The sequence below is a fragment of the Staurois parvus genome, unplaced genomic scaffold (assembly GCF_062004578.1).
Source record: "Staurois parvus isolate SC_StPar_1 unplaced genomic scaffold, SC_StPar_1.0 ptg000155l, whole genome shotgun sequence".
Classification (NCBI taxonomy): Eukaryota; Metazoa; Chordata; class Amphibia; order Anura; family Ranidae; genus Staurois; species Staurois parvus.
In genome coordinates, this window is record NW_028317951.1 from 12,380,158 (window position 1) to 12,392,225 (window position 12,068).

The following is a 12,068-nucleotide window of genomic DNA, read 5'->3' on the forward strand; positions in this document are numbered from 1 at the left end:
GACATGTTGTTGCGAGATGGAGATGCAGGTCAGTGAACAAGGCTGAATAGATTGTATAGAGCTGAGAGAAAATCTGCTGAGTTATGGTATGCTCGGATGTGCAGTTAGCAAAATAAAATAATTTTCTACTTTGGGGAAAAAAGTGTATCTAAACCCAATATATTGCAGCTTACAGTTCTTTAGATCTGGTGACTGCATTTTTTTCCCCAGGCTTTCTTTTCACCTGATGGTCCTGCCAGCAACCTGCTTTCTGTCCATAGGGGCTGGTCACTTCTGATTTAGAATATAGAACACTTTGCCCTCACCTTTTTTTCCCCTATAATATAGAGAGGGGTGTTAAAGCAGTATTAAACCCAAAATAAAAAATGTGTTCTTTTACAGCCTACCAATTCTTAGATGTATTGGCTGTATTCATCTTCTCTTTTTAGTTTTTTTTTTTTTTTTTTTTTTTTTTTTTTTTTTTTTTTCCCCTTTATTTTCATCTGTTGATCTAACCATTAAGTGTCATTTTTCAACAGATCAAGCTGTCCAGCAATACAAGCCATTTAGCCCTGACAGGGTTCTTAAAATAATCAGCTTTTATTCATTTATGTAAACCTTTAACAAAAAAAAACAAAGTTAGTGTAACTGCTTAAAAAGTGTTAGAGTTCTTTAATTTTAGCTTTAATTTATTAAGTCTATCTAAATCTGCTAGAGCATTTACCCTCTCCCCAGACTGATAATGCTGTTGTCCCAAAGTTGTCTCCATTGCTCCTCAGTCCAGAGGGCAGACACCCTAAAACTGGCCATAGTTAAATTGAGATTTGGCCAGTTCAGCACGGACTAGCTGACGTTTGATCACCTATGGCCGTGTTCCAGAAAAGTCGATCTAATAATTGGCTTTTCTCAAACTGGCTTTTTGAAAAATTTGCTCTGATCAGCGCGCAGAATATGGCTGCAGCACTGATCAGTGTCTTCTGACAGTGGAGGAGTCCCCTTTGTCATAGTGCAATAGCGCAGCGGGGAGGATTCTTCCATCCACCTCGCTTGTGTGGATGGGGGAGTCTGTTCAGTTTTTCTGATCAGCCCACCGACTAATCGAAAAAAATAGATGCATGTATGGCCAGTCTAAGACTGGAAGGGTGTTGCTGGTAGGATCATGGGTTAAAAATAAAGGGGGGGGGGAAGCCTAATTAAAAAAAAAAATGTAACCACTACATTTATGGATTAATAAACTGCAGGGATGATGCCACTTCTGGGGATTTCAGTGCAGCAGAAACACTTTTTTTCAATGGGAATTTTGTTCCAATTCAACAGTTACAATGAAGTGCTTTTAATGACATGTATAACAAACTAAGATTTTCAGGGTTTACATATTTTTGATAAAGATGATTCATTTTTTTTTTTTACCACAGCTCACCAACAGGTTTCTCATAATTATTCAATTCACCCTGTGTTTATCAGACATTGACCATAGAGATAAGTGTGTAGCCACAGAACTTATTGCTGCTGTTGGACACTTTTTCCTGAATTTTAATTAACTTCTTCTAAGTAACTGTCCAAAAGAAAAAAAGGTACAACTAGATAAAAAGGCCATCCCTACAATCCAATTCCTTTTCATTTTTAAAGTAAAATTTATAGTGAAAACTTTTTTTGTTTTTGGTTCACTCATTGGATATATAGACATATGTCCCTGTGACTTGTTTTATAAATGGCAATATTCATCTATTCCCAACTGTTTTTGCCTATTATGAATCAGGTTGTCACTAGCCCAATTACTTGATCAATTCTATGGAAAAAATGGATATGCAATGTATTAAGCAGCTTTTAATGTTGTCTAGTCATAGGAAATGCTGAATATCCTTGGCTTTCTCCTGGTTTAATATATAGGATTAATAGAGCAAATTTAGTGTTGGTGATCTTAGTGATGGAGATATGAAAAATTATGCATGTCTTGAAGTTGACACTATTACTCTGTGCTGTTTTTCTTTTCATCCAACAGGTCGCATACACAATCTTTTCTCCTCTGAAGACTTCACTGACCTAACAAAGTTGGTTCTTGTCAATGCCATCTATTTTAAGGGCAACTGGAAATCCCAGTTTAGACCTGAAAACACCAGAACATTTTCTTTCACTAAAGATGATGAAAGTGAAGTGCAGATACCAATGATGTACCAGAAAGGAGAGTTTTATTATGGTAAGTGAATGGTAATTGTCTTTTTGGACTTTATAAGCCCTTAAGATTTCCCAAGTATTTCAATTTGGCAACCAGAAGATTTATATTTATTGTAACAGTACCTATGATTATAAAATAAAAACACGGGGGCATGGTCTGGCCACGATCCAATATGACCACTTAGCCTTGGAGCTCCCGCCAGCCGAGGACCTGCATCCCTGACAGACGGCGGAATGGGTGAGCACAGCACTGCCGCAATATGGGGAAAGCGGACCGGAACATCTCCGGTTCCCGATCCTGCTCACCCCGGGTTTCTAACGTGTGGCAGTCCTGACATATCACGGAGCTCTTCCGCTCCCATCAGAGGGACATGCCGATGCCATCTCCCTCCCCTCCTCCTCCAGCAGCATGCACACAGAGCCCTGTGAGAGACAGCATGCCGTAGCACGATCTCTCCTCAGAGACCCACACTACCTGAGGGACCTTCATGCAGTGGCTGCTGATATAACAGATACATTAACAACAGACCTATGTAGTGACCTGCAAACACTGGACACCAGATTAGAAGGCGTTGAACTTACTACCAGAAAGCAAGCAGATGCCATACAACAGATACAAAAAATGACCATATTTCATTCGCAACATATCCGTGATTTCTATAGACACCTGGAAGACCTGGATAATCACGGAAGCAGACATAACATCAGAATACGCGGTCTACCAGAATCAGTGGAGCCGGGTGACATTCCTGAAGCTGAAATGGAAATGGAATGCGTACATAGATCTGTGTAGACACTCCACAGCGCAAAAAAAAATATTTTTTTATAAAACAATTTAATAAAAAATCATATGTGCAAAAAGTCCAAAAGAAAGTCCCAAAATTATAAATGTGCTCCAATCCTAGAAAAAGTGCTCAAAAAAATCTTCAAAAGTGCTCACACCATCTGTGACTGACAATCCACTCCCCACTCACCAGATGGAGTGGATTCTTTGCTGGTCAGACTCCTCAACCTACGCAGGATGCACCTGCTGTCTTCCTATACCTGCATTATCTCCCTGCCCTGAAATGAGATCATAATGTCGCACATCTATAAACCCAATCACACCATTTCTCATCATCTTTTGGAGGGGGGGGGGAGAAAAAGACAAAGGCAAAGAAAGAAAAGAGAAAAGCTGGAGGTGAGTTTCGCCTCTGGACAGTCCTTGGTCGGTCTGATTGATCCGGGGACATACTGCATTATTTCCCCTTAATTACTCAACCCCACCTACTATCCCCATTTGGCCTTATGGGAAAATTACTCCTGCCTGTGGCTCGCCTCCTCCTGTCCTCCCCCTCCCCCCCAGTGATGTTCACTACCCAGGTTGCCACTGAGGCCCTTGTTCTTGGTTATTCATATGTATGCAGTTAAATGTTTGTTATGGAAATTTGTTTGCATTATTCATGCTCCTCCCCCCAATATTGCATAATGCTCAAATATGATTTTATTAATATGTCTTTTCTTGCAGGACACTTTTCTCTATTTTTGGTAGGCTCTTACCCTGCCTTCCACTTCCGAGACTGACATGACAACACGTATAACAGTATACCAATACTGCAGTGCCCCCCGGAGGCATTGGCCCACACTCTATCACCCTCATCCCTGATCATACTTCTAAGTTCCCCTGTTCAAAAAAGTAACTCTGATTTGCCCAATACATGTACTTGGTTTCATTACTCATCAGCAAACACTACTGTAGGTTTATTTAGTTGCGCAGTTTAATTCACAATGCTCCCTCTATGAAGAGACTGATGTGAGAAAAATCTCACCGGTCTTCGGTCGACAAACATGATGTGAGACTGATGTGAGAAAAATCTCACCGGTCTTCGGTCGACAAAGGTTGGTGAGCGCGGCTGCGCTCACCAACCTTCCTTTTTATAAGCTTTTGAGGTCCACCTTAATGGCGGGTTCTCCCTATATGGATCTACGCTGATCTCGTTCCCCACACAGTAGTTTCCATGAGCTTTTACTGACCACTTCTGGTTCATATAATCTCCCTCTTTTTCTTATTCTTCCTTCTCATTCCAGTGTTTAAATAGCTGGTCTATTCTCTCCTCTGAAACTCTTTCCTCTCTTTTTATATGTTTCCTTTTCTCCTTACCTCCTGTACCACCCCCCTCATCCCCTCTTCTGCCCCTTCTCTAACTCATGCCTCTTTCTTTAACTCACTCCCCCCCCCTTTTGTTTTTTTTTTTTTCTCCCCTCTCTAGGCCTGTAGCATTTCCCCCATTCTCCCCATCTTGCCCGTGACTCACCTGCCGTATTTCCGTCCCCTCCATCACTGTGGTTCCCAGAACCTCATCAGGACACTCATCCCTGAAAGTACTCTCTCTCAATGCTAAAGGCCTTAAAACACCTGAAAAACATTCCCTCCTGCTCTCCTCTATGCACAAGCAGAAAGCTGATATTGTTTTCCTTCAAGAGACACATTTTCGTGTGGATGCTATTCCTAAGCTCTCGTCGCACGATTCCCAACGGTGTACCACACTCCCAATCCCTCAGCCAAATCTAAAGGAGTCTCAATCTTAATTGCTAAGAATCTTCCCCTGCTTACAACGGATTCCTTAATCGATCCTGAAGGACGCTACCCGTTTCTTAAAGGGAAACTTGCTGATAGACCTATCACACTAGCTAACATTTATGCACCCAACTTTAAACAGGTTCCCTTCTTCCGCTCTCGCCACTTTACTCTCCCCCTTTCAGGCTGGATTGCTGATTTTGGGAGGTGACTTCAACATCCCTGTATGCCCTTTAGTGGACTCCTCCTCTGGTACCTCGTTTTTACCATATAGAGCACTGCGCCAGATCCACACACAACTCCCAAGTTTTTTTGCTCGACGACACCTGACGCGTCCTCCACCTAAATGACAAGGATTACACATTTTATTCCCCTCCACATAATACTGTAGATGCTCCAGAATCGATTACCTCTTTCTCACCCAAACCGACTTACCTTATCTGCACGAGGCCACCATTGAACCAATGTTTATCTCAGATCATCATCCCATTACGCTCACGTTGTGCTTCCCGTACAGACAGACCCACACCAAGGCGTGGCGACTGGACACTTCTCTCTTGTCTGATATAGCTCATGAGGCTGCTATAGGCACTGAACTTAGGGAATATTTTAAGGCTAACCTAACCCCATGCACTTCCTCTTTAACGCAGTGGGAAGCACACAAATGTGTCATTAGTGGGACTTTGATTGCCCTTGCCACAAAACGCAAGCACTTATAAAAACCCTCACGGATCGCATTATGTTTCTTGCAAGAGTCCATACACCCAAGCCTCTCTGACTTTGGCAGACCTGACGGAGGGTCGTTCACAACTGGGTAAAGCAAGCAAACGTAAATATATCTTGACTCGGAAACTCTTTTGCAAGCATGCCAATAAAAGTGGCAAATTCCTGGCTAGGGCTCTTCGAGCCAAAAAAATCAAACTTAACAGTTTATCAAATATGGGGTACTGATGGTTCTCTGGCTATTTCAAACATAGACATCGCCTCTCACTTTGAGCGTTATTATAACATATTGTACAACCTCCCCTCGGAACCCCCACAAAACAAGGGCGAAGGTTCAAGGCCCAACTTAATTTCTGATTTCCTGCATCTATACAGTCCGTCATGTATCCCGGAAGAGACTGCTCAGGACTTGGAATGACATATCTCTATCTGAGAGTTGGAACAAGCAATCAAACAAATGAAGCCTGGAAAAAGCCCTGGCCCTGAAGGTCTCCCCTTAGCCTAGTACAAAACATTTTGCGAATACTCTGCATGCCCTGTTCCTGTCAGTTTTTAACACCTTTTCTACCCTCCCCATTTTGCGTCACCATCTTTTAGAGGCTCACATTACAGTCATCCCCAAAGGAGATAAAGATACATCAGTAACCAATTACAGGCCCATATCGCTGCTGAACGTCAATGTCAAACTATAAGCAAAAATCCTAGCCAATCGTCTTCTACCCATTCTGCCCTCCCTCATAAACCTGGACCAGGTGGGTTTTATCAATGGAAGGGAAGCCAGAGACAACACCATCAAGGCTCTGAACCTTCACCACTGGTTACGCACCTTTGGTTTCTTTGCAGACTGCTCTGCTCTCATTTCTTTGGAATCACAAACATCCACATATTTCCTTCTCTCAATTGGTGCTCCCCAAATCTAGATTGGGCTCCCAGACTTCCAAAAATATCACTGGGCCTGCCATCTCACCAGAATTATTGACTGGAATGCTCACTCATCTACTAAGTCTTGGGTGCTCTTGGAAGACTCTTTTTCGTAATCGTTCATTTCCTCGCTCCTCTGGCTCTATGTAAAACAGATCTCACACGTCCTTTTCCTCTCACCCAGTCTTTGGACCGACCCTAAAAACAGTCTACTCTGCTTGTAAGACAGCCTCCATTTCCACTATTCCTAGCCAACTGACCTCTATACACTTGAACCTGGAATTCTCTCCGGGCACGCACAACGCTTTCCTAGCTGAACATTGACCCCATCGGCACATGAGGGCTGGGAATTTCTTTCATAAAGGTCAGATGAAGACCCACACATCTCTAGCAAGATCCATGCGAAGTCAGATCTTCCCTTTCTGGGTATATCTCCAGCTAAGACACTTTCTTTAGTCCCCTGAGTATCTTCATAAATGGAATCGACCTCTCACCCCCCTCGTATCTATCCGTTTCAAAGCTGACCCTCAGCGGCATCTTATGTCAACCACATATCTACTATTGTTTGGCAACAGGCCTCCACAATCACTCCCTGCTTGCCGAGCATGGGAAAGAGACTTGGCTGTAGAATTGTCAACCCCGGAATGGGAACAAATGTTTACTTGCGCTCATAAAAGCTCTCTCAATTTTTTTCACCCAGGAAAATAGGTGCAAACTCGCCTCATGCTGGTATCGAACTCCCTCGAGGATTCATCGATTCAATACCTCAGTGCCCAATAAATGCTAGAGATGTGGTGGAGAGGTGGGTTCTCTTTCACATATCTGGTGGAGCTGCCCCTCTATACAACCTTTATTGGAGAGAAGTGCATTGCATAACCTCTTCAGTCTCCTCTCTCACTCTCGAAAACACACACCAGCACAATTTCTTCTCCATCACACCTCCCTCCCCAGACGTCTGTATTTTAAATCACTGGCAATGCACATGATAAACGCCACCAGACAATGCATACCGGTCCCGTGGGGAACTACTTATTCCCCGTCGATACGTGATTGGCTTATACGCCTTGGGAAAATTGAGTATATGGAGGAATTAATTGCGTCATCTCAGGATAACCCAACAAAATTCTCACATACTTGGTCCTGCTGGACCCACTTCCAACCAACCTCGGGAAATCAAAGCCTCATGGGAACCTCCCACCAACACGCTACCTGAAGTGTGCCTTCTCTGTAAACTTTGAGTGCAAATCCTTTAGCCATCTCCTTTGTTCTTTTATGCTGTATTTCTTTGTTCCACATACAATGTTGAGCGTGTAACTCTTTTTTCTGTAATGACTGGACATGGTCTTTTCTCTGAACCCTTTGGTGGCAGGGTTTAAGTATGTTTCCTTACCTTCCCTCCCTACAATTTCTCCATTGAGCTCTCCCTGCCAAGGCCTTTTCCCCCACCCCCTTATTTTTTTTCCTCTTTCTTTTTCTTCTTATTTGTTCCTAAGCTAACCTCCCATGCTACGTTTCTATCTGTCCTCCTAGTCACACATATTCCTCCTGCGCAACAACCGCCCCTTCTCACACACACCGTATTAACCTGCACTATATAACACCCACACTGCTGTCAAGTAAATAACATAGCCTGCATGGCGCAGTGCTTGCCCCCATACAGGACCCTATCAGACTTTACCCCTTCTACTGTGCTAATACACTCGCCCCTCTCTTTCCACTGCCCATCTTACCAAACACATCAAAAGACTATGGTTGGCAGGGAATTGCAAGTTACCCACTGTATGTTTCGTTATGCAATGTTTCATCTATATTCAACGTGTTTGTTGTGAAAAGTAATTTTCATAATTATTGGCTGATGCATACGGTGTGTATTAGGATTACATATAATGTTCAGGTCAGTGTGACTTATATATCCACCATGTATATGCTGCATTTTGATGTACACCATTATCTTATATTTGTAATTTCAATAAACATTTATGGAATTAAAAAAAAAAAATGAAAAAACACTAGCACAATGACACTTGCAATGTGGTGGTAGTAATCACCTTCCTTGCCAGTTTCCTTGCCAGAGTCAGAACTTTTAATTAGGAATTATCCACTAGTTTTGGCTGGAAAAAAACCCTAGAACTAGTGGGTTTTTTAGAGGAGTTTTTTTAGTTTAAAAAACTCTATAGCGGTGAAATGCTGCAAACCAAAAATTTTATTTATTTTTTGTGTAAACAATGCTAAAAAACGCAAAAGCAAAAACGCTGAAAAACGTTTTAGTGTGACGTGACATTACACCGCTAACGCTACTAGCATTGTTAAAATGCCCAGTGTGCATGGAGCCTAATTGTCCAGTCAGCAGACTGGGGGTATGTATTGAAATAAGCTTTATTACCACTGCAGTGAAAGTTTTGGGTCTGGCAAGGTGGTGTTTGGATCACAAGAATAAATTAACAGTATTACCAGTCTTTTGGTAGGAAAGACAGTTCACATTTATGAATTCCAGTTATATATTTTGCTACTTTCTTGGCATTCATCTTTAATTGCACAGTCATCAAAATATTATTCCATCTTGCACATTTTTACATATTTACCTGCATAAGCATTTCTAAACATCTAAGTATGATTTATTTTTGTTTTGTTTTTTCCACTTATCTGAGCTTCATGGCTTTTGTGATGAGGAGATCTGTAATTTGCATGCAAATTCAGTAGAGAATGGATAGGGTAATTGTCTCTGCGGACTGGACAAGCTCCTGAATTGATATATCGTTGGGGCAGAGATTGTTAGCACCAGATTTGCTCTTGTTTAATCAGTTAAATGCCATAAATATTGGGTTTATAAAAGGACAGTAAATTGTGTGCGGAAGAATTATAGTCTCTACAACATCTAAGCAAATTAACTTTTTTAACTTCTGTACTTCACTAACCAAATGTAAGAGCCAATCTGACGGCTAATGTAGGGAATACAAACTGATTCTTCTACAACTTTGAACTGCATTTATAATTGTGACGTAAATATACTTTAAAAACTTTGACTTTCAGATTGCTACTGACAGCTGAGTTCTGAATGTCCCTGGCAAATTACATTGGACCTTCCATGAAAATGGAAGGTCTGTTCTATTGAAAGCCCCCTACCCTATGCTCAAAAAAAAAAAAAAAAAAAGACCTTGGCTTCGGACATTTCCAGAAAGCGTGGATCATGTGACCATGCCTTACTGCCATCTTGTGAAAAAGCTGAGCACTGGAAATATACTTTTAAAATGCCTATATAGATGATTTGACTGTGTGGGACTTTTAATAGAGCCAACCGTTTTCAGTGAAGGCTCTCTTTAATTAGCTGCACAGTACATTCTGAATTTTACCAACAAATGTGGGATGTTTACCAAGCTCCTTCAGTGAAGTATTGTTTCATATAGTTATGTTTAAAGTACAGTAATCCATCGCAGCTAATTAAATATTAGTTTATTGTAACCAGATTCTATGAATTGCACTATGTATCGAATGAGCTTAAATCTAGCCTGTTATCAGAACTATCCTTTCCGTTGTGGAAAAGCAAGCCTTAGTCTATTCATAAACATTAGATCACAGAGGTCAAACTAGTGTTTTGTGGGCAAAAAATGGTCCTCTCGTTTCTTCTCTGTGGCCATCAGTGGTTTAGGAATAATAAAAATGCGCCCCCAGCTGTTCACTAGTCGAGAAGTTATTCCATACAAATTTTGCAGCTTATTTCAGGAAGTGTTTTTGATACCTGTCTCTGGAATTAAATATGGCAAGTTGCAATTCTTACTATAATGACCAGTGTCTCGATATCAGAAAACCAGTAGTACCACCTATTGTCTGGTAGGATCAGAAATGTGAACTAATATACCACTGCTTAAGTAAAGACAAAAACAATCTGTGAAGCACACAACATTCAGTTGTGCTCAAAAGTTTGCATACCCTTGGAGAACTGGTAATGTACATTATATAACATTTTTTTTTTTTTTAAAGAACAGGAGTGAGCAGGCAAAACACATATTCTTATAGGAACCCTGCTCAGCTGTAGGTCAAAACAGAATGGCACAATCATAAAACTAAATATGGCAACAAGTAAATAAATGAAATTACACCTGTTCTAAAGTCTGCATACCCTTCGTTCTTAATACTGTGTATTGCCCCCTTTAGCATCAATGACAGAGTGCAGTCTTTTGTAACAGTTGTCTATGAGGCCCCGAATTTTTGCAGGTGATATAGCTGTTAATTAGTGTTGGCAAAATGCCTCCAGATCATTTTAAAAAGCTTTTGTTGTCTTGCATGAACTGCATGTTTTGAGATCTCTTCAGAGTGGTTCGATGATAGTAAGGTCAGGAGATTGTGATGGCCACTGACAGTAAAAGGAAATTCCTGCAAATTAAGGGAATTCCTTGGGGACCCCCAGGTCACCAGAGCTAGTGTCCCCATTGAACGATTTCCCCTCTATCACTTTTCTGGGGACAACCGGATATTTAGGAATTTTCTTTTACTTTCAATGATAACCGTAAACAGGACAAATAGAGAGAGTGATGGGGGAAAAGACAGCAAAAAAAAACTGACAGGTGTTCTAATCCCTCTCCACTCTGTCCAAAACTAAAAAAAAGTTTTGCCTTTATGTGATGGACCATCTGGCACCCTGCTTGAGTGTCTCCATCAGAGAACTGCTTCCTCGCTGCTGGAACACAGGACCAAGGTATTCTAGCTAGGCATTGCACCCAAAGACTACACGACACTTGCTTAGGTGCAATTGGAACCCTTTATTTGAACAGAAATACAGCTTTTTATACACTTCTTAAATATGGGCAGTCCCCACATGAACAATAAAAATAAATGTTACACATTGGGATAAACATCCCACACTGAGTAGGTAATGAGGTAAAGTTGACACCAGACTAATGCCATCATGTTGGAGCCTCCAGGAGGACTAGCCAAAGGACAGAACCAATAGGTGACTCGATTAACAATGGGACAAATACAAAATGATAAGCACATCACACCTTTATAAACAGATTACAGCAAGAGACTTCAATAGCAAGTTGTTTTGAGCTGATTATATTAACATCTGCTTAGAGTCTCTGAGTTTAGGAGGGGGGTTGAAGCAGTCGATGCTGGTTTGGGCACAGAGACCTCAAATCTGTATCCTGGTCCTCCAGTTCTCAGAGTCTGTGTTTCAGAGACACATGGATTTGAATCCTAAGTAAAAGGTCCCCTAGGCACACACCTCCCAAGGAATAGAGCCCCCTCAGATGCCTTGGCCCATGGTCATTAGGCAAGACGCAAGCCTGCAGTCCCCTCCAAAAGCCCCTGTCCCGGTTGGATCTGTTATAGTTTAAGGTTATTAAAATTAAATTTCCGTTTCAATTTGCAGTACTGTAATATTCAGTGAAATATGGCAACCTGAAAGCCTTCTGTACACAGTTTGTATAAAAATGCCTCCAAAAATATTATTTCTTGCTTGTGTGATTGGCTCAATGATTTCCCTAGAAGTCTACACTAAGATACAAATCAAATTTTAGACACCCTCTGTAATAGAAGTGTGAGTCTCAACGAGATACTCCCTAAGTGTTAATCCCTTCTAAAGGGATATAGACCCTACAGCTGTCCTCATTGTAACACAGTGCACCAGGTAGTTCTAATAAACCAGACACTCCCATTCAGAATGAGCATGTGAGCATTCTGGTGAAACACAGCTATTTCTTCACAACAAGAGCTG

General features: G+C 41.4%; 1 protein-coding gene across 1 annotated transcript in view; it reads left to right on the forward strand.

Annotated features, from left to right (window-relative positions):
- SERPINI1 (serpin family I member 1) overlaps positions 1-12,068 on the forward strand; it is a 91,092-nt gene that overhangs the window by 48,468 nt on the left and 30,556 nt on the right. Inside the window, exon 4 of the mRNA XM_089675464.1 lies at positions 1,982-2,176. Coding sequence (XP_089531590.1) covers positions 1,982-2,176 — 195 coding nt within the window. The remainder of the gene's footprint in view (positions 1-1,981; positions 2,177-12,068) is intronic.